The sequence below is a fragment of the Pinus tabuliformis genome, chromosome 7 (genome assembly GCF_031772625.1).
Source record: "Pinus tabuliformis cultivar Carrire ecotype Pingquan chromosome 7, CPIR1, whole genome shotgun sequence".
NCBI classification, from domain to species: Eukaryota; Viridiplantae; Streptophyta; class Pinopsida; order Pinales; family Pinaceae; genus Pinus; species Pinus tabuliformis.
Window position 1 is genome coordinate 1,754,399,692 of NC_142293.1, and position 24,561 is coordinate 1,754,424,252.

The 24,561-nt window shown below is 37.4% G+C and overlaps 1 protein-coding gene across 2 annotated transcripts in view; it reads right to left on the reverse strand.

The window, feature by feature from the left end:
* Positions 1-6,289: 6,289 nt before the first annotated feature.
* Positions 6,290-24,561, reverse strand: part of LOC149255365 (transmembrane ascorbate ferrireductase 2-like) — a 64,424-nt gene continuing 46,152 nt past the window's right edge. The window contains exons 2-5 of one of the 2 annotated variants that reach the window (XR_016267240.1): positions 7,619-7,667; positions 7,220-7,419; positions 6,421-7,061; positions 6,290-6,344 (exon numbers count right to left, since the gene is read on the reverse strand). Coding sequence is in view for 1 of the 2 variants with exons in the window: in XM_089460467.1 (XP_089316593.1) it covers positions 6,741-7,061; positions 7,220-7,419; positions 7,619-7,667 (570 nt within the window). In the remaining variant the exon portion in view is untranslated. Of the gene's footprint in view, positions 7,062-7,219; positions 7,420-7,618; positions 7,668-24,561 lie in introns of both variants that reach the window. The other variant, XM_089460467.1, reaches the window with a different exon arrangement.

Here is a 24,561-nt window from a genome sequence, read left to right on the forward strand (position 1 = left end):
ATATCTTATTTACAATAATTGGTATATAATTAATTTTTATTTATTTTATTAATTTTTTGATTAATTATTATTTATTCACTGTAATATCAGGAAAAATTATATAAAAATTAAAACTATATAATATAATAAATTGTATTAAAATAATTTAAAATTAAAAATAAATTAATTCATTTAAACAAAATCTTTCGATAGAAATCACATACAACAAATTTTTGATCGACAAATGTGGTTCCTAAACTTTTTCCCAAAACTCCATTATAAAATAAAGTGACTATGACTTCCATTAAATATCATAATATAAAATGGGTATGCCTTCTTTTTCCACCTCCCACTCCTTATCCCTCTGAGATTCCACGTTTCCCGCACCTCCTTATCACTCCACCCATTCATCTCTCCCCTTATTACTCCATCCTGGCACCTTATACCTCCCCGGCTCCCATTCTTAATTCCATCCAAGATTTTCACCTTCTATTAAATACTCTCGGGCCTCTTAAATGACTTACCCAAAAAGCCACTTTACTCATTTTTGTTAATATTTTATTTTATCTTTTTAATTAAATAATATCATTTTTAATATAATTAATAATTTAGTTAAATAATTTATAATTTAATTAATATGTAATTTATTTTATACGTATTAATAGTTGTATATGAATTATTTAATTTTAATTTATTAGTTTAAAATTAGAATTTTTAATAAAAATGTCAAATTTTCGCTTAGATATGCATTTTTTCAGAATTCGAGAAGTTTTGATACCTTGATTTTGAAGAGACATATCTTGAGTCATATTTATCTAAATGAAGTCCAAGATAGCTCGTTAGAAATCTATAATCAAGGTGATCAATATGGAAGCATTAATTCAACCAAAGCTTCACATTTAATAGGCCAAAAAATTAGCAGAAGATGGAGCTACGAAATTGTAGCAAAAGAATAATTTGGAAAATCTGTTGAAATAATTTCACCTACCAAAATTTCTGATGTTGCAAATTAGTTTGATGACAGACCGCTTCAGCCATATAAGGTTTGACATTGATTAACGAGAGCAAAATTTTTTATTTATTTATTTATTTTATTTTATTTTAATTGGAGAAGTTGTTTTCCCATTTTATGCACTTTGATTTTATTGTGCAAAATTAATTCATTTTATTTCAATTTTGATAGGTTTTGGAAGAGATATGTTGGAAAGGATCAAACTAAAGCATATTGAAGCATCTCTATTGCACCAGCAAGGAAAAGAATAAAGGATTTATAGCTCCAATCTAGGATCCGAAAAACCACTTTCAACAGCTCTCCATTTTTGGAGATTTTTGTAGATTATAAATCACAGTTTTGAAAATGGGGAAAATGTTCCTCTCCTCTACAACTTAAGAGCTCTTAGCACTTTAGTAATTATATTTTGAGATGTAGGTAAGGAGGAAAGGCCTTGATATGGGTTATGGGGGGTTTTCTTTTTCGAAATATAAACTTTGTATTGGAGGCTGAGCCCGCACTTTTGTAGCTCTTTCCTTTTAGTGGCAAAGCTTATGATTTGAAAAGATTGTTGGAGATCGAATCAAGGAACAGAGCAAAGAATCAGGTTTTAATCATTTTTTATTCAAATACTTCTATTTATAAATGCAAATTTTATTATAATAGCAAATATGTTTCATATTTGTGCACTTTTGTATGATATGAAGTGATTTTATTCTAAATCAACTATCTGATCTAATGTTTTAGAGATATGTTATTTAATTCCTTGTTAATTCGAGTGCTTAAATCAGATTTTTGAGTAATTATTTACTCAGAAATCAGCTATCTAAAATCGATTTAATAACTACTGAAATTATGTGAATTTTTTTTGGGTTTTGATAGTTAATCATTCATTGTTAGTAGATCCCCAAACAAAGCATGCATGACACTAAGAATATCAATTGTTAGAACTTTTTCAAACAGCCAGGTATTAATTATATTGCATGTTAAATCCCAATCATTTTAATTACATTGCTCTTGGCTATGATTAGATCTACATCTTCCTAATCGAGATAGATTTATTTTTGTCACTTGCATCTTAGAATAGATTTGTAGTTAGATTTTAACCATTGCATTTTTAGAAGTCCCCTTACGCAAGGGGCAAACTCTAGGTGTGGCTTGGCTGAACCATTAATTTAGCTTAAGGGTTTCTTTCCTGCTCGTGCATAGCAAGGGAATAATATTGATATCTCTCTCCTTATTTGATAAGTAATTGAAATATCACAACTCAGTGAGGAGAGAGAGAGGGGGTAACTAGACCCAATAGAATCAGTCAGAACCACCAAATCAAATGGATAAGGGCTTAGTTGGGACTCTGACCGGGTGGTCTCCCTTACATGTTGATGAGGTCATTTTTGCCCATCAATAGAAACCAGAAGAGCTTGGTTAGGTCATGTTGATTTGACTAGAGGAGATAGATGAAATTCACCTGAGAAGCCATAAAGGACTTTGGCTAGGCCATGCTGATTTGACCAGGGGTGAACGGTCTAAGAGAAAATCCTCCCCTGAGAAGCCATAAAGGACCTTGGTTGGGTCATGCTAATTTGACCAAAGGCAATTGATACATTTACCTAAGAAGCCATAAAGGACTTTAGTTGGGCCATGTTGATTTGGCCAAGGGTAAATGGCCCAAGATACTCACATTGTCTATGCCAAGATGGAGTGATCTGTAGACGTGCATGTGAAGAGTCACATTGCCTACTTCAAGATGGAGTTACCTATAGACATGCATCCACATAGCAAACTTGTGAACTTTTCTTAGGAAGGAGAAATTTAAGGTAAGTGGAAATCTATTTGAAACTAAGGAGAATACCTCCTTCACTAAGAGGGAGTGTTGATTTTTGCATAGCATCAAAATGTATTCTTACATGCCAAAGAGGTCTCCAAGTCGACCTAAGGAAATTAAAATTAAAAAATTATTTTTGGGGCACCAAATCGGCCCAAAAAGACGACCCAGCTAAGGATAGGGTGTGTCCCTTGGGTAAATTTACCCCCCTTCGCCTAGTATATATAATTGATGTGACATTTCATTTTCTCCAGCAAGCAAGAAATTTTCTTCTTCATATTTTTTATCTCTCTTGGGCAGTGACATGTGAAGATATAGGAGGGAAAATGGACTATTTTGACTAAGCAATAGAGAGGGTCGCAGAGCCATAGGGCTACAAAGTTGCAGGGCTGCAAACTACATCGACTGCAACTCTGTTTGACTAGAATGTTGACCAACATTAATTTTTGATATATTTGATTGGTTTGATCAGCATTTGATCAATGTTGACTAGCTGAAGTTTGACAAGGTTTAACTGGTATTTTGACTTGGATATTGGCACAAATTTCTAGAAAAAATTGTTGATTTGTAAACCTTATTGAAGAATGATTTCTACTAAAGAAAAGTTGTTGGGTTTTCTCCCAAGGTTGGGTTCCCAGGGTAAAAATATTGTCTCTATTGTGCATGGATGTCTTTCTATATATCTTTATTATTTCAATTGCATTTATTGATGATATTTTGTGTATAATTGCTCAGTGATATCAGTGACATGAGATAAATTGATTGAAGATCATTAGGTAGTAATTATCAAATCAAAAAAATGTTTTTCTATTGCTCACCTTGTAGAAAATTCAACAAATAACATCATCATCACATGTAGGGAGGGAAAAGCATTTGCAAAGGTAAAATTTGAGTTATGTTTAGCTTTTGAAATGGTCGATTTATGCCTCTTACATTATTGTTTATGTGTATAAGTTTGGTGAACAAATAATCATAGTTTTGTTTCACAAACAAAATATGCGAAAGGTTTATTGGACAAGTTCAAGACCACAAATTGCAAAATTTTCTCTAAACATATGGAGAAATGGATGAAATTTGGAGTCAACACTGATTCAAAGGAAATCAATGAATCAATCTACAAGGAACTAGTGGGAAACTTAATCTATCTTACCACCACTAGACCTAAGAGTTATGTCATTTGTTATATCTCCTAGTGAACAACAAAAGATTGCTATGATATGCAAAGAAAACATTGGATTTTCACATTCTACATGGAAAAATCAAAGAGCCTTAGTTGTGTGGCTATTCAAACTCGAATTGGGCAGGACTTATGATTGACAAAGAGCCTACAACATGTTATGCATTTAGTCTTTGATAAGGACAATTTTTTTGACCAACAAGAAATGTGCAATTTCACTTTCCTTTGCCAAAGCATAACACGACGCAAGAGTTGAAGCATGTGAAGAAATTTGACTTAGAAGAATGTTGGTAGATTTGCAAGTTCATTGGAATGAGTTTGTGATATTTTTTGCGACCACCATTGGGTATGTGTCATATTCTTGGCACAAGTAGGAACACACGATGCATTTGGTCATGCACATCAAGGGGTTCACTAGGGAGCGATTAATCCCCTGCTACCTAGATGTCAGCCCTAAAAAAATTGAATGCTTTTAGTCCATTTTTTGTTGTTTTCCAACCAATTGTAATCTAATTCCAGTTACAAAATTTGATCTGAGTAAAAAAATTATGGTTCTGGATGCCACAAGATTTTATATATTGTATTATAAATGGTGTTGTTAATACAATAAGAGTTAGAAGTGTGGCCCTAAACATTTGATGATTTTCTTGGTTAAAATGTCCATGGTAAATTTATGAGTGCTATGAGTAAATGTTAATGTTTGTTTTCCTATTTTATAAAGAATCTATGTATATTGCTTTATCATAAAAATTTAAAACTTACAATAACTAAGGATTTCTCAAACTAGCAAAGAATCTCATCTTCCATGAGAAAACCAAACATGCTGATGTGCATCGTCATTTATTCCAACCACTTGTTCAAGATGGAGAAGTTGAGATGAAATATTACCCAACTTAGGACCAAACTACATATATTTTCACCAAGTCTCTTGGCCCAAATAAATTTGTAAAATATAGAGACAAGCTTGGTGTACCCTCTTGAGTGACATTCAAGGAAAGATGTTAAGACTTATTTAGTTAATAATGGTCACCTAGACTATAGATTTATGAATATTACTAAAGTCACTTTTTAGCTCAGTCTAAATAATACTTTAGTGTTGTGTTAATGACATATATTTAAATCATTTTAAGGTTCATGCATTTAGGGTTATCCACTTAAATTTTTTGTCATTTTGTCATTCCATTATTATTGAAATGTGTGCTCTCTTTATTTAGTAATCTAAGTATTTCTCTCTTCCAAGTTCTTTTATCTTTGTAGTGTCTTCATGTTCAGTTTCTTTTTATTATAATTTCATTTTATTCTTTACATCAGCATCATATCATAGGTCCTTTTATATGTCATTACTTTGATGCATATATTTTAACCTATAACAATGAACTTGGACTTTCAACTATTTGAATATACCAAAACAAAGCATCAATGCTTTCACATGGACAATATTATATACTAGGTATACCAAACAAGGTTTTAGAATTGGACATCATGTAAAACTCTTAATAGATCTCAAAGACTTCAAGCTAACAATTAGTCTATTTTTAATGCACTTTATTAAATTATACTAAATAAATGCTTAAGTTAAATTTGGAAGCTCATGGCTCAATTTGGAATCATTAAATATGATTTTTCAAGAATCCACTTAAAAACAATCAAACAAAGGAGTTTTATGCCAAGATTTTCCCAACTTGCTTAACAGCATATCATTTTGAAAAGAAGTGTTTCAAAATAACAAAACAAGATGGACAAAGAGGTATCAAGGTCTATGAAAGTCCCAGTTTTCATTTGGAACTAGCATACTTTTCTAGTTGGTCTATCATGAATCATAACAAGTTAGTGGTAAAAAACCAACTATATCACACAAGCCTTATAAATGAATGTAGTCTGGTTGTTATGAATATGATGTAGAACAGTCAGCAATATAGTGTTTTGTTAAGTCACTCCTTATATAAAGGTCATCAGTTCGAAATCCTGTAGGTACAAAAAAACTAGCCATGTTAACAGTTGGTATGGCCCAAGTCAAGTAAGATTCCTGGCTGATTTTATTTTCTGACTAATTTTGACAGCCTAGATAACCCTAAATCAAAATTTCTTAATCAAAATCTAATCCCATGTCATAGATAAACTAGGAAAACAAAAAAAATGGTGTAGTTTGCTGCATACTTGAAATAGTTAAATATGTAATATTAGATTTATTTATTTTTAAACACACTTTATCCCTGTATTATTCTTGAATATATAGTATTTTCTTTGTTTCTCCTTTTCCATGGAGAAGGGTCATGCTTGGCAACAAACAGATATCTAACACGCAGCGAAGAGCATGTGGGATCCAACGATGCTTTCCAGCGATTTCTCATCGGAATAATACAGTTTTCAACCTAGGAGATGCTTCTGCATTTAAATTTGATCTTTGATCTTAAAATGCTATTTAAACGGAATAATACATTTTTCAACCTAGGAGATGCTTCTGCATTTAAATTTGATCTTAAAATGCTATTTAAAAAAAGGGCTAAAGATACTCTTTAAGTAGCAGCCAAAGCAAACATGCTAGCTTTTTAAAGAAAATAAAGATACTCTTCACATAGCAACCAAAGCAAACATGCTAACTCTTTTTGCATGCGTAGGAAGGGGAACCTTGCATGTCAGCTCTCTCCGAGATGTGACAATCTTTGTGTACATGTATATTGGTTTATAAGGAAAATATGTTCCAAAGTTTCAAAAGGTAAAAGTAGCTGATTGACGAGGCAGATTCTGACAAAGCTAGTTGAAAAGCACTACTCCGATGCCCTGAAAACGTCACCTTGCTTGAAAGCATCACCTTTACCATTCGCCGGTGATATTGTAAATAAAATTACACAACCGCTGAGCAGGGCCAGTACAAGGCCTAAGCAATTCACCACTAGGGATTCTGTTGAATATCTTGTAATTGTTTTACTTGCTTGCAGAAAAGTAAGCTTCTCTAAAAGCCCAGTTTCAGCAGTTGCCACAGCCAATCCATATATGTACAGTCCCAAAAATACATGCCATGGTAACACACTAACTCTTGAATTTCTACTACCACCTGGGTACCAAAATGTAGCAAAGCCAACAGCCCACTGCAAAGGTAATGGTCAAATAGCAACAGACAATCCAACAAAAAACATCAATGCAAATAACTGCAGGATTTTACATTGAGGGCAAATAGATGATCGACAATTAAACAATCTTGATAAAGAAAGAAAAATCTCAAAAAATATTAGAAATATTCTCATACCTGAATACCAAATAGTAAGACGCAAGTCACCCCAAGCCATGAATGTAGACTGTAAAAGTTGTCAATCCCCATATCATTATGAAACTTGTAAGCTGCCCAGACGCCTATCATAGCCAGGCTAAAGGCAAGACCTTGCAGCACCAAATGAACAGCCTTTTTGTAATTTTTAGTTCCAGGCACTGTCTTATATACTAACATGGCTGAAATGCACACAAAAACAATTTCACTGAAGCTGCCCTACTTTCAATTCAGTAATGTAGGCACGAATAAGAAGGAAACCAATGATTTCGTATCTCAACATAATAATGCTTACTAATCCAAATGCGGAAAATGAAGTTCTCCGACATTTTTTTATATATTGCTTTCGTAAATAAATTCAAATAAGGATGTTGGGTGAACCTTCGCCACTTAGCAATATGAATCCAATAAGCATCAATGTTGGGTGAACCTACAGGACATCGTGACTTTATCAGCATTTATTATCCATTCAAAATAAACAGTCAACTACAGTCATCGTTCCAGAAATTACTTGGGTGGACACTAGATATTAATCAAATAGTTACAAGAAAAACATGGAAAACAAAGTAAGCAGATTTAGTTCATGCAGTGAAATTCTGTATCTGACAATAAAAATAACTGTTTATGTATATTATTGTGCAGTGCATGATGAAATGTTAGGGCAGCAGAGATGCAGTCACTACCATCACAAGTTGGGGTGAAGGTGTGATCCTAGGCATACCAGCAACACATGTGACAGAAAGCAGAATCATAATTACCAGTCCAGAGCTAGTGTTTTCGACCTGAAACGGTCTACAAGCATTCCTATTCAAGTTTTGCAATAAATGAAGTACAAAGGTGTTTCAGAAGATGAGGAGAAAGCTAAGAGTGTATATGATCACTCCACGAAAGAAGAATATGCATCAGCACCATTCCCATTGCATCATGGCATCAAATCTGAAAGATCACTGAGCCTGAGTCATTCACTAACTCAAACACTACTTTGACCAAGCTAATACAGGATACTAATAGCTGTCCTACGGAAACCTATGTCAAATGTGCTATGTTTGACTGTTACTAGTAGTTTCAACTTTCAAGTCAGTTGCAAAATATACAGTGTTGAAGCTTGCACTTTTGGTGTCAAGTTATCATCAATCCACTGCAAATAGCATAGTATTCCACTTTGTGTCGCATAATAGTGTGTGCTTACTGTTGGAAGTGTAGCCTCGTATCCACTCCTCGAAATAATGTTCTCATGGTTTAGTTCCAAGGAGTGCACATAGGCCATAGGGAGTTACCTACACATTAACAACCATCCAAGTAACAATATCTGGGTATGTAATAAGGATGATGAAAATAAAATAATTATAAGATTGATCAATTTGCATCCTTTTATATTCCACATTAACAACCATCTAAATAATAATATCTGGGTATGTAATAAGGATGATGAAAATAAAATAATTATAAGATTGATCAATTTGCATCCTTTTATATTCCTTTTGTGTCTTTGGTTCTATGTGATACTGTTGAATTTCCACAATCTTGGGTCTAGGTTAGAATATTAAAATCTCTGATGCTACCAAACCAAGAATCTCAATAAGAACTACTTTGCACAGCGGAAATATGAAGCAGTAAATCACACACGCACAAATATACACACTTTTTAACAAAATTGTACAATCACCAATCTTCGTTATATTAAACCAAATATGAGTAATACAACAGTCTATGGTATACAAGATACAATGACAAACTTCGCTGCAGCTTCTATGTCGTATCTTGTCCTGCCAGTCCTTTGCTTCTGTACTGCTCACTAGTAGTGCCTTAGTCCATCAAGGCCACTACACATCGAGAATCCAAGAGGGCTTCCACCTAACACTGCTGCATGTCACTTCTGCTGCACGTACATGGGCTCATAAATCTACTCTCTAGGTTGGCCAATTCCCAAGCTCCAATCTGCCTTCTAGTAGCCTCTTTTGTCCATCAAAGAGCTACTCATAAGGCTGCAAACTTCATCCAATCTTCAGCTCATCTTCGTCACTTCAAGATAGCTTGTCTAGGGCTACTTTGGGTAGCCAACACACTGCCCTCCACCAGGTCAATGGCACCCAATACTACACTGCAAGATCTGCTCCAATGAAGACACACGATCACCCAATCTCACCTTCAAATTGGCTCCCACAGGCTGCCCAAACAATCTGATCCAATCTGGTCAACAAACTGTGACCCAACACACCTCCAACCGCTACTCCAAATTGGTTTGTACTGCTGCAACAAGTCTGCTTCTGTTAGTGACTGGTTAGGGCACCCACAAGCTGCAACAGCCCTTAGAACAGTCAACAAACAGCCCTTAAATGACTGCGGCCTCTCCTAGTATAGGTCTCCTCCTCCTTGCTGAAAGGATAGGGCATAGAACAACCCTCAACTAGCTCCATGCTTGCCCTCACTGAGATGCTATGGCCTGCGGCCTAGCACTCAGTCTTGTTGTAGCACAAAGCACCCTCCAAACACAGATTTAACCCCATACAAGGCCTCCAAACAGACCTGCTATCTTTCTGCCTCCACGCTGCTAGATTAGGATTTCAATTAACCCCACAACAGCCTTACACATAGCCTTCCTGTGTGGGTAAGGGCCTGCGGCCTTACCACAGGTCTATCCTCCTTCCATGGCCTGCTGAGGCAGAGGTTCCAGCCCTCAACGCAGCCCTTAAACAGCATACAAACCTTACCTCTGCCCTCAGCTCCCTTCCTGCAATCTTGGCCTCCAAAACTAGCCCTGAAACAGTCCTCAAAATCACCTCGTTGTCCAGTCTTTTGGTGCGGCCTTCAAGCACAGGGCGGCCCTTCCTCCAGCAAAACTTGGCTTCCAACCAGCCCTTGGTTACCTGCAAAAACCCTTGACACAGACCTAAACCTTTGCTGGTGTCCACCCTTCTTTTGCTGTGGCTAGGGCACAGAGATAACCTCTCCAACAAGCTCTCCTCCAAGATGAATGTTGCACAATGGATGAGAAATAACCTCCACTTCACCTTGTATGTGTACACATAAACAAGGGCTCCATGAGTTGATGAAGAAGTGAAAGCTAGCAGAAGAAATCGAGTTTTTGGGATTGTTTTTGGGCCATCTTTCTCACACGTTCGAAGTGTATTAGGGCATCCTTCTGCAGCAGCAAGTACTGAATTGCAGTCACTCAAAAGGAGTCGAGTTTTGGGTCAAAGGAAGTCTCCCTTGCAAGCCGAGTTGATAAGGAGAACGATTCATCTCAAGTGAAGGAGAAAGGAGGACAAAATCACTATTGTTCTCTCACAAGTGCCACTTAGGGTTTCTGCAGAAGAAACTGCTCGAGGTCAAAGTTGCAAAAGACTCTGTTGGGGGGTTGAAGTTCTAGAAGAATCCGCTGGGGGTCGAAATTACAGAAGTTGCTGAGGTCGAAGTTGCTGGAAGGAAAGCTCATCAAGGAAGAAAGGTTTGACTTGGTCTTGGAGGGGTCTTGGTCAAGGGTCTTAGTTCTTGGAATTCATCATTTGAAGATTCTATTAGAAGAGAAGAAATCTTGTGGGTTTTCCTCTCAAGAAGGAGAGGTTTTGGCCCTAGCTGATCACCTATTTCTTTTATCCTCTTGTCTCATTGTTCTTTGTTATTTGGTAGCTATTTGATGATCAAAACTCTAACTATGATCAAAAGAAAGAAGAAGATAATCAAGTTAAGTAAAAATATATCACGAGCAGTTATCAAAGTAAAAGAAATCATATAATCTCGCTGACCCTATATTTCTCAACAAAATGAACAACAACTTGCAGGGCCCTATTTGGCATGACTGGCAGTGGGCTGATGACAAGGCCTGTTTATGGGTACACATCATAAAGTTGTATATTCTTTTGCACTAAGAGATTCCCTTGCCCCCTACATTGAATGTGTATTGGTCCTTGCTAGGTGCTAAATTTTGATTACTCACTTATAGAAAGGTTTGGTACTACAAGTTTCTTACAAACTCATAGTGTTTTCTTTGGTTTGTGATATATAAGGCAAGACTTGTCAAAACTGGTTTCACCAATGACAAGGGCCCTACCTGCTCCAAAACTGAGTCACACACTTATTTTATGGGAGCACCAATTTGTGAACCAATGTTGAATTTATGTTCAGCAGAAGTTCCCATACATGTTTCAAGGTGGTATTTACTGGAGAGTAGCTTTGATTGGATTCTGCAACTCACTCATTCCCAATCTATACGTTTGCATGTGGCATTGCATACAAATTGTAGCATTGTTCTCTCTTTGGAAATGCAATACCCCAATTCACTCCCAGTCTATATGTTGCCATGTGGCGTTGCATATAAATTGTAGAATTGTTCTCTCTTTGGAAATGTGAAGTGTATCTTTGATGGTTCTATTTCTACAGTGGCATATCCCTATGTTGGGATTTCATTTAATACTCCTCTTATCTTCTATTAGTTCTGCTTATGCTTTCCAAAAGCTTTGGTTAGCTGGGGTATGTACCCAGATCAAAGCCAAAGGCTATTTGCTTGTCCAAGATGCTAAAATGTATGTCTGGATAATCGGACCTTATTGCAGCACTGGCTGCACTAAGGTAATTACTTCACTATTTGTTCTATATTTTTTCTGTATAATATAAATACTACTTTCAGATTTTCTACAAAAAAAAAAATTCATTGCCTATCTTGGGTTAGCGATTTATTGTATATTCCTTGCAACATTAAATGATATTGTCATATTCTGTCCACTATCTTGCTTTTATCATTAATGTGTTTGTATTGTTTAAAAACCAACAGCAATTCGAAGTTTTTGGCTACACTGTATAAGTCAATATACCTGATAATATTAGACAAATCTTTATACGAAATTTGTTGGACATAAAAAACAGTTATAAGTTTTATGGTCCTACTAACACAAATACCTTTTTGGTATCGATGTTTTTGATGAGAACCCAGGGAAGTTGCAATCAGATGCATGGCATTTTACAAAAATTTGAAGGAAAATCATGTCGAATGAAAAATTTTAGAAGAATTAGTAACTCCACCAAGGGCTCTGACACGACCAGACATAAGCTTTATAAGAAATTTGTTGGATAAACCGAATCAAATAATTATAGGTTGTTTGATCCTACTAACACATAATTTTTTAGTAAAGATGCTTTTGGTGGGAACCCAGTCCAGTTGCAATCATATGCATGGCAATTTACAACTCCACCTTGGGCTCTAGTGGTTGGCAATACACCACTTTCAGAAGAAGTACAATTGGAAATTGAATGACCAAGTGAACACGATGATACATTAAAAACACCAACATGACCATAGAACCGTTCAAGACATTAAACTCAATGGATTCTAGCAAAGGGATAAAAAAGGAGAAGGTCTCCAAAGTCACCACCAGGTACTCTTGCACTAATTAGTGTCGTTGTAAAAATTCCATGATCTAGATTATTTCAAGAGGTGAATAAAGAACAAATCTGAATATAGATACTATGAATGTTGAATAAGATGCATTAATGAAAAATAGAGCAGAGGTGCCCATTGATTTATTTCCATGTAGAATAGATGTCCTTAGCCTTGATTGTTGGGAACAGGGATGATAATTTTAAGTAGCTTCAAGTGGGCTTACTAGTCGGTTTACAGGACTAAATTTAAGATTTATGGGTTGATTAATAATTACAAAGTGAGACTTACCAGCAAGGGATACGCAAAAAGTGGGTATTGATTATGAAGAAACCTTTGCACCCATGACAAAAATGATTACAATTAATAGTCTTGTTTTCACCCTAAGCAATCAGATTGGGAGATTAGTACTCAATTGGGTCACAACTGTACTTACGAGAGAAGAAACAAGGAGAAAAGAGTTGCATTGTAATCCAAACGTAGTCTTGATTGCTGGGAACAGGGATGATAATTTTTAGATCAAAACCAATTGTGATGTAATGATACAGGAAAAGGATGTCAGCTGCTACTATAAAAGATTTGGTCATCACATAAAATATTGCAAAAAAAAGAATCTTCTATGGAAGGAATAAAGGGAATACAATACACCCACAAGTCAGTGTGGTGGTGTATGATGAAGAAGAAACACCATTCATGGTGGATGAGTCACCTTCAGTGAGAGAAAAGGTAGCATTGTATCTGGATTTGGGTGCAATAAGTCGAATGACTCCATCTAGGGAGTGGTTCGTGACATATTGACAACCTCCCCACAATAAGAGTTTCTTCTATGGGGATGACAGGTAGCAAGGTTGTTGGACAAGGTTCTATAAGGGTGTGGCTCTCCGACAGAAGCTATCAAATAATCAACAATGTGCTGTGTACCTACGTTGAACAATACACTTGTTCCCATCAGCGGGAATTTGAACTCTAGGATAGTAGTATTCAACAATGAGGCATGTATTTTCCATAATGCCCAACCCTCAATGGTCGTACAGAGGGTGGGCAAAGGTAATTTGTACAGGCTGCTTTCTGCGACTCTAGTTTGATGAAATGTTGCATCGAGTTTAACAAACAGGAAACAGAATGTATGGCTTGCAGAAAAGAGCTTGTACATCATATGAAGAAATGGATCAAACTCTTGAACTTCAAAGTTGTCTTGCCCAGAGGCTCTCTTTCTTGGAGAGAAACAAGATCTCTTTCTTCGAGAGAAACATTCAGTGTTGAATCCAATGAAAATACACCGTAGATCCAATGTTACAAGTTTTCAATTTTCAGTGACCAAACCACTACCCAGTGACAGTAAGATGATGGCCTGACACTAGCAAATGGTTATTGTGATTTCTTTTTGTGTGTTTTGGGTTTATAGAATGCAGGAGGGTTGTGGAGACTCTCAAGCCTCAGGATGATGTAAGGAAAACATTTTTAGAATTTTACCTGTGTTTTACTTGCTTGAAACACAGTGAGTTCTAGTTCTATGTTAGTGTTGGCAAGACAAGACGATGTATATTCTGATTTCAGCTCTGCAAGATCAAATATAAAGCCTTTTTCATGAAAAAAAATGTGGAAGGTTACTGTGACAAGCAGAAAAGGGTGGGAAACTAGCAAACAGGTTTTATAGTTTTTTTTATTATCCTAAAAAGAAGGTGCCACAGGTGGGTGCTTCTTCACATCCCTCGAGGGCACAGAGTACCTGTATGCATACCCAACTATAGGGGAAACAAATTCAGTACAATAGCACACCTTGAGGTACCCAACATGCCGAGTACTTGTGGATCATACTCAGTACATACCCAGCATCTCCAACACAAGGCCCTCATCCAGAACATGCACCCAAGGGTTGGGGACACATAACTTCAATAACCATCAATTGATGTTAAGTTAACCCGGTACAGTAAGTATAATAAAATATATGCAACATTGATTCCATAGGTGGTCAATGCATATGGAGAACATAATAAACAGCAACCTCACAAGTCATAGATGGATGCTGAATCAAATCAAGGGCTGTTGGAAATTGAAATGCAATAGCTTCATATAGTATTCATAGGCAAAGTGTTAAATTTTCACTTCATGGTAACCGGACTTGCACTCCTACAAACCCTATTTCACTGAAAATTTAAAGCACCTACAAAAGCTGTAAGGAATGTTACATGATACATCTGCAAACACACCACACTGGAGTCTGGAAAATATTTATTGTGAGCTGATAATGCAGCAAACAATCACTCCTCTGTATATTGACCACTGTTGATAATATCGGCGATATATCGCCGAATATCGGAAATATCGCGATATTTTCGGCGAGCCGATATATCGCTCGGCTCGCCGAAAATATCGCGATATTTTCGGGTCCTTAAAATATCGCGAGATTTACGAAATATCGGCAATATTTTCGAAAATATCGCGCGACGATCTAAAATATCGCCGGGCGTGTTTTTCCGCGGCTATAAAAGACGAAAATTGGTTTTTTTTTTCTTCATTTCTGTTTCTGAGTGTTGGAGAAGAAAGGGAAAGAGTTTTGTGGTGCTTGTCAAGGAGGGTTTGAAGATCAAACGACGATTATCACCACCAATTAAGATTTTTTTGTGGATCAAAGATTGAAGAGTAGTGAGACAAACTTCATTTCTTCCATTGGCAGGTATGTTCTTAAAAACCTCTATGTTAATGATTTTTTCATAGATTTAGGGTTATGCTTGCTTGCCTCTTTGCCTACCAACATTTTGTTTCTTTGTTTTTTTCCATTTGCTATGATTTTCATGCCCATGAACCAATGCAAGGGTTTTATCCATATTTGGACAGCAAGCTTCATTTTTTTTTTTTTCAACTTTCTTATGCACCCTCTTATTGCCATTTTTCATTCACATTGCAAAATGCAAATAATGTAGTAATTTTTTTTGAATGAGGTTGTTATTACTTATTATTTTTTCATTTTGTGTTGGGGGGTTTAATGCCAAATTTTTTTTTTTTGTGCCCTAGGTTTGAATTAGTTCACTACAAATGTCAAATATGCCAAAAGCCTTGGACCCATTTTGGGAGTATGGGGAGGCTGTTGGTGGGGCAAATCAGGCATATATATCATGCAACTTGTGTGGGACCAAGATGTCAGGAGGGATTACACGATTGAAATACCATCTGGCTAAACTCTCTGCATATGATGCAGATGTGATGCCTTGTATGGCTTCTAGTGCAGAGGTTATACAAAAAGCTCGTGAAGCAATTGCTGAACAAGACAGAAAGAAAGCTACTAGGGAGAGGCCAATGGTCTCAGATAGATAGCTGCTAGTTTTATTTGTTTTGCAACTTTTGCTACATATAAGTTTATAACTCATGATGATGAAATACTTTTAAAGTTTTATATATGTGATGTTGTTTTGTTTGAGTCCTTGATTGGACAATTATCACTATCAGGGATCAACAGGATATGTGATGTTATTTTGTTTGAGTCCTTGATTGGACAATTATCAATTTATCACTATCAGGGATCAGTAGGATATGTGATGTTATTTTGTTTGAGTCCTTGATTGGACAATTATCAGGGATCAGCAGGATTTGGTATCGCCTTTGAAGTTTGATGTATCATTTCTATTTGACATATATATATCAATGCCTTCTTCATATTTATGTGCCAATGTGTTTAGTTCATGCTGTTATTGCTTTATATGTTTAGAAATCTGAAAAAAATGAATATATTATGCATTTTTTATGCTTGCCGATATTTTGCCGATATTTTCGCCGATATTGCCGATAAGATATTTTCCGGACCCTCGCCGATATTTTCCCGATACCGATATTATCAACACTGATATTGACTCAAAACAGAAAATTACATAACAAATAACTCTCCAAATCTCCAAGATTTGTCCTAGATGGTCTGCCCTATCATTTATTTATAGAATAAAAGAGATCTAGGGTTTACAATGGAAGTACTTTGTCTAGGTAAAGAACATAGGTTCACTGTGTCAGACCTAATGCGACTCTTCTGGAAAAGTGCACCCAGCCTTGTATAGATGCCTACCTAGTATAGAGCAACCTCACATGCAAGGCGTTCTCATAAAACTGGAGATAACTTCTAAACAAAGCATCCAATCTAAATCTGGATTGTTCATGTCTAAACATAAAACAGCAACTACTAAATCTAGAAAAGGCTAAGTCTCGAATCTAAGGCAGGCACAAGCATGCCTTCTACCACTATCTATATAACTGCACCTCTTCAAGAGACTCTCTATGCTGCTGCTGCACCCTCATCCATACTGCAATGTGGATCTGCAACATACACCATGCCTACTAAAGGAACAATAACCTAGCAACTGGGTAAATCCTAACATTCCCTATTTAGTGCTCTCCACCAAGCCAAGTCTCTCCCTCAACATGTCAAACTTCTCCTTAGCTGAGAGTTTGGTCAAAATGTCTACCACCAACAAATCTTAAGGAAGATGCTCAAGAACCAATATTCCCTTCTGAACTCTATGTTTGAATTCTGTCTTATGAAAAGATCGATTCTTAAATGAGTTTTGTTACTGCAAAATCTAGCAGCCTAATGCAAAGCCTCACTAGGCACTCTAGGTCTAGGGAAACAATAAGATCAGCCACCATTGTCACCTCAGAGGCTTCTACCCTGCTGTTTGTGATCGGATGTTATCTCCACAAGAGAGGCTTCCCTAACAAGACTCAAAGGTAAATAAATAAAGGATTCCTAAGCCAAATGACCTCTAAGGAGCGTCTTAATTTACACACCCAAGAAAAGCTATCAATAAAGAAAGGCTCAAGCTGAAAATGAGATCATGGGTAAGAGGAAACCACTGGCTATAGCCTACGAGGATGATATAAGTCTTAAAGATTTTCAAGATAGTTTTCTTACATGCCACCGTCAACTAAAAGATTGTTGTTATGAATTAGAGTTTGAGGTATGTACACTTTACAGCCTGCAAAATTTGTAACAGCTAACGAAAAATAGCCTATTAATGATGATATCAACAAAATATCCAATGTTATTAAAGATGTAAACAAGAGATAAGTTAACACAGTTTTTAATGGTTGTGTTACCGCTCAAACTAGCAGGGGTCCTAGGAAGGGATTCTATAGAGCAACTACTAGGTTAAAGGGCAACAATGGAGTGATAGCCCACTGTCACCTCAGTTAAGGCTCCCTGCTCTTTACGGACTTTCACTAATGGGAGGAGTCCCAGTATGAGAGGAATCACAAGGATAGATGGATCAAAGATAAGATATGGGGTAATTCCTAAAGCCTATTCACAAGAGTGACTCAATTATATGGCTTGCTTGTCTAAAAAGCAAGGTGATGGGCTCTCTAGGAAGGGCCAAGAGGATGCTTGAGCCTAGGTTTAGAGGATATGCCTTGACAAGGGGCTCCCTAGACTTAAGGATCCTTAAGGAGAAATGGATTCTATGCAATCCTTGTGGAATTTGAGTTGTAGAGTTGTCAGACCACAAAGAACCCAAGTGGACCCAAACTAGGTCAAGGGTATGGAGTTGATCAACCAAGGAGGGACTTGACCTAATTAGAGGAAAGAATAGGATCAAAGGACAAGTTTTCTTTTGAGATTTGAATGCAATGATCCAAGTGAGGACACTAACCCACATCAACCTAGGGCAAGAATTGGTCTTATGGTTAGGGCTTGCTATATCTCAGGATTCCACCATCGAATTTGCTTGAAACTTGGAGGACGCTTAGAGGGAAGCCCAAAGCAGTAGTGGACCAAAAATCGAGGGGTTTGAATGGCTATAATAAAATTCGTTGGATGCCCTAGGTGACCCTCTAGGGTTAGGCCTAGAATTTGGAAAAGTGAAGAAAAGAGAGGTAAATTTGACCACCAAAGGGATACAAGGATCAGTGCCTTATTGCTTGGGCTTAATGGATTCAAGATACATAGATTGAGAATTTTCATAAGCTAAGGAGACCTAATTGATCTTCGCTAGCCTTTCCAAGGGCAGCAACTAGGTCAATAGGTATTTATACTTCAAATTTGCAAAGGAGACAATTTCAAGGTCTTCAACCTAAGAGGTTCCTCTAGGAACATTCACCCAATCCCTCAAAGCTCAACGCATGCATTTAATCATTTATTCAAGGTCCCAGAAGAATTTCGGATTATATTAACCCATACAAGAATAATGATAACAAGATACATGCATTTGACAAGATAACAAGAATAGCATCAAAAAATTTGACTTACATGAGAGAGAGAATATATCCATTCATCAATTTCGCAATAGAAAGAAGCTCGCAAAAATCCAAACATCATAGTGCATAAAGAAACTCCAAAAAGTTCACCCCAGCAAAAAATGCAAAAACCTCTCAAGAGATACTAATCCAATCCAAGTGTGATGAGAGGTTAGAATGAGCCTCTCATATTTATACAACTCTAAAGAGGATTCAATTTGCCTAATTGGCCCAATTTAGCCCCAAATAATAAAATAATATATAATAATAACATGACTTGGTGACAAGCCTACCAAGATAGCTCAATAATACAAAGAATAGCCTCTCAAGAGGACAAAATGATGAATATGATGAGTCGTTGGGCCATTTAGGGGGCCTAATGGAGTCCAAATGTGCCAAGTTGAGTGAAAAGCTCCAAACATAGTGGGCAAGGGGTTGGCCCCTTGTTTTCCAAGCAAGTTACATGTGTTGCTCCCAAGTGGGTGTGGGAGCACAATGACATCCTCAAGGTCTCTAACTGGATTGATAATGCCTGTAAACTAAGTGACATGACACGAGAACACGAGACACAAAGGACACGTAAATACGAGTATTTGACACGAGACACAGCGCACCCCAAAAACAGGACACGAGGGACACGTTTTATATATATATATATATATAATACTGAAAGATAGTGCTTGATCCATATTTTTTAGAAATTAGAACATCTACAAATATGAATCATGATGATATCTATTTAGAATTTAGTAATTTACTAGTTAATTTATTTATTTACTACATCAATGATGTTCACAATTCAATGTTCGTTGTTCATGTTATTAACAATTGTTCAAGCACATAAGAAACTACTAACTAGAAATTTAGAAATATCATGATTAATAAAATAAAACTAGAAATTTAGAAGAACTTGTGAACTGCACTCTCAATGTGAAGTTGTGAGCATTGCACTCTCAATGTGAAGTTGTGAGCACTGCACTCGAATCTGGTGGAATTCCTCACACTGCACAACAAATTCGATTTTGGCGGCGAGCAAACTCGACTTCAACAGCGAACAATGACAAAAAAAACCCAAAAATAAACCATGTCTCGAGTTTTAAATGTCACTTTTCATTCAACACGTGTCCTAAGAACCAAAAATGTTAGGGGACATTTTTTCCCCATCCAAAACATGTGTCTCAATTGGAGGACATGAAAAAAAAACATTTTTTACACGTTTTAGGGCACATTACATGTCTGACACGTAAAATACGGAACACAAGACCCTGAGGGACGTGTCCTATGACTTAGCCTATAAACCATCTGTAAGGGCATGAATGATGACTCTTGCAGCGAGACACATCCTCATCTGGACCCTAGAACCTCTGCCAAGTGTGTGGTACATGTATGGAGCCAGCTCGTCATGGTGATTCAGGTGCATCATCCTCATCCAAAAAGGGGAACACGAGCAATCACTGACTAGTGTTGGGAATCCATGAAGTAATCTCTACTATGGTAAAGGCCCATGGCTCCCAACGCTCACCCTACAAGTGCCAATGTGGCCCTCTGGAGGGCTTCGACCCCGTATAGGGAGACCAAACCCCAAATTGGAGACCCACTTGCAATCCTGCATAAGATCCAATGCATCCCCTTGCCCTCCAATATAACAAATCATTAGAGTAATCAAGTAAAAGAGCTTACAAATCATGGAATCAAGTGGGCAATTCATGGTGGCATGCCCTTCCATAGTGGGCTTTGGCATGTACAAGTGTCTCCAAGCTCAATAAGGGGGTTAACCAAAGACCCTATTAGGTGGTTTCAGCCTTTAAAGGGGGTGGCATGTCCATGGTACATCCATCAATGGGTAGGTGGCATGTGATATAGTGATGGAACAGAGTGGGGATCAGAGGAAGGCTCCAAGCCACATGTCATGGTACAAGGGTAGCTATGATGAGGGAAGCCCACACTTGGGTATATGAGTGTAGGAGGGAGCAAATCGTGGTACATGAGTTACCCCGACCTTTGTTTTTCCACCCTTCTTCATATGCCTTTTGCCTTTGATTGACATTTTTCATAACTGCTCGGGGCTCCAGGGGATGAGAGCATGATATGTGGTATATAGAAGTAGAGACCCCCCTTAAGGTGGGGCAGCTCATTGCCCACCAACGGTTGGGACAATCATGGGTTCCTTACTATGGAGGGGGCTCATCTATGGCTGAGGGGTAGAGCTCATGTTTGGCTTTTTCCCACATGCTAAATTTGTATGTCCCGACCATCTTTTGCATTTTGTGGTACATTTCTTGTTGTAAGTGGCCAAATTATGCTTTTTCCTTTCTTTTTAGTTGCATCAACCTTCGGGCATTGTTCCAGACCCGACCCAAAATGTGGACAAGGGGAGGGGATGGCTAACCCAGGCTAACCCTATGTGGACCCAATGGACACATGTGGACTCGGATGGGAAAAGTGATTAATGAGGTTAAAATGAGCGGAGGGGAGTGATGTATATGGTGTCGGGAAGCGGGACCACACAACCAAAATCGGGATTTCCCATGTAGTGTCATCCCTAAAGCTAATGGCCAATAAAGGAGATCCCACGGGACTAGGATACAAGGCTAACTACCGAATCAAGAAGAGGAGACAAGAGTACAAACCTAGCCCACTCTTTCTACCGAATTCCCCCATCAATCCATGCCCAAAAGTGTCCATGATAAGTAAACAAAATTACTCAACTAAGCCAGTGAAGAGTCATACCTTTGAGGTTGGGAGGCCCACCTTCAAACATGCGATCATAACAGATGGGCAAGGGACCACAAGGTTGGCTCGGGTGGTGGAGAAAATGGCACATCAATCTATCTGGTGGTTGCAAGGGGTTGTTGGCTGTCAACTGAGGAGCATCTTGGAGAAAAAATTTCTCCTAGGGATATCACCCACAAAGTGGTCGGTAACATTTGGCTCCAACTGGGACATGATCTCTCTGGAGAGTGCACAAATGTACTCGAACGAGGAGGTCATGAGAACTCTAGCAATCTCTTGGGTCTGCAGACCTATCGCCTGCACATATCACAAATCAAACAAGTAGGTCAGCATGCTTTCGCAGCGTCTCATGATCACACATGCTTATATTAGTCCACTAAATATCAATTAGTAAATAAAGTTTAAATAAAATTTCAAATGCAATCTTAATCTAAATGTAGATAATCTAGCATGATAATATCATATGATGTTAGTTTTAATGAGAAAAATGAGCATGCAATGCATCCTGTCCAACATGCATATTACATCATACAAGTACTAAGTGTAATCATAGAGTCAATGCAACCAGGACATCACTAGGTCAATATAAAAACATTTTGTCCAATGATTACTTATGTAGCAAACCCAAGAGCAAGGATAGGAACAATCATATGGAAGGTCACCAGGGCGGGAGGTGGGAAAACAGAATGCCCATGCATGGGGGATCACGGGAGGAGGGAACAAAGGGATGTAATCTACTCCACAAGATCCTCTCTTTTAACCAAAAGATAGAGATGTCAACAATCAGGCTCATAAACCTTTGATAGATGGCAACCTCAGGCACATCACTTCCATCATGGTGCTTATCATTTATGTCATGTTTTAAGTCCACCAAAGGGTCATGATTAGTAGGAAAGAGAGACTGATGAGATGGAGAAACACAAGTAAGTTTCCCACAATGATCACACTTTGGAGGGATAGAGGATTCCTCATTATTAGTAATAATGTAACAAGGGTTGAATGAAGGGTCCACACAAGACTCAACTACAACCCCAGGATTGTGAGGAAAGACAAGGGTCCTATCGATATCATTGTCATCAATGTCATAGATAGGGTCCTTGTCGAAACGATTTCCATGAACCTCCCATTTTCCTTCTTTAATATGAAGGGACTACAGGATCACCTTCTCCAAGGTTTTCAAAGGGGAGATCATCAGAGATAGTATCCTTGGGAAAGATAGGGCTAACCCTAACTCCACTCTCTACAAACTCACCCTCCCTATCACACAAGGACCCAGGGAGGACCCCCTTTCTTGCTCATAATGATGATGGTCAATGAAAGCTTCCTCTTGAATGTTTAATGTGAGGCGTGCTTGAAAATGTCTAGGAAAGACATCAAAGAATTCTTCAATAGATGAGATGCTTCTAGGTTCATGATTTTGCAACCATGAGTTATGACCATAGGGAGATCTCATGAACAACACAAGGACATCCTAGTGGACCACTTTCTCCTTTGAAGCATGCGCATTAAATCTTTCAACATGATCAATTATGGAGTGGATCACCATCAAACACGGGCACCCCACGTACCATCTTTCCTGTGACATGATTAGAGTGCCCAGGGATGTTAGTGATGTCCAAAGCGGGAAAATCATCAAAGAAAGACATCCTATTGAGATATACATATAAATTATGTAGGAGTCGCTAAGGTGAATTTAAAGATGCCTAGACAGATGCTTGCTCCACCCTGCAAGCATTGGCCTTAAATTTCAATGAAGAACTAAGGCTTTGTTCTTCCAATGGAGTTGCCAAGAATGATATACAAAATGTTGTAAGGGAAACAAGACACATGTCTCGTGTCACCAACAACGAAATGTTACTGCTTAAACTAGCAGGGGTCCTACGAAGGGATCCTATAGAGCAACTACTAGGTCAAAGGGCAACAATGGAGCGATAGCCCACTGTCACCTATGGGAGGAGTCTCGGTATGAGAGGAATCACAAGGATAGATGGATCAATAATAAGATATGGGGTGTGTTGACCACTACGTGTCAACGATCCATAGAAATACACCCCTTTTTTTGCAAAAGGGATAGCACTTGATCGATGTGTCTATGTCGTCCAGTTATCATCATCAGCTTGACTTCCAAGATGTTATGTAAACCCTCTCTGCATGTGTATAATGTAAATAATCTCAGCAAATCCATGTCATGTATGTAACAACCTAGGTGAACCTACTTTTTTAGTGATGATCTCCATTCTAGGAGGTTTTTTGTCTCACCGATCCATTATCAGATGGTTGGCAGAGTTTTCCTCCAGTCTTACCCCAAAGCTAGAATGAATATTGTCGCTAGGATCTTAGGCAAGTCCTGGTGTTCTAGATCGAGTCTATGTAAAATTGATTTGGGAATAATCCTAACTATTTGGTTAGGTTATTTTATTACAAATTGTTTGGTCTGCTAAATTATATTTGTGTAGCAGAAATAGGTGGTCTATGAGGGTCTTTTACAAATGGGTTTTTCCCCTTATGATATAAAAAAATATGAAAATCATGATGTAAAGTGTCTTGAGAGTTGGAAAAATAATTTATCCCCTCATAGGTTAATTTATTAAATTTTTTTGCCAAAAATTAATTAAAATCCTAAGCCAAGAATTTAATTAATTCTATGTCCTAGGTAAATTTAAATTCTCCAAAGGCAAAATTCGTCGACTCTTAAAATTAAATTTTAAAAGGTCTCGAGACTAAGGTAAATTATTTATTTTGCTAAATTTTAAACCTGTGATCCCTGGGGGTTAAGTCAAAGTCAAATTTTTTGGAAAAATAGCTCAAAATTTTTATTTTTGAGTTAATTAAAATGCATTTAATGAAAAATTTCAAATTTCCCCAAATATTTAAATATTTCGACGGATAAGATTAAAAGAAATTTTAATCTTCATCAACAGTCAAGATTGCTTTGGTGAGGATCACTTGAACTAACCATTGGAAGATTTATCTTTAAATAGGAAGTCATTTGTCAGTCGAT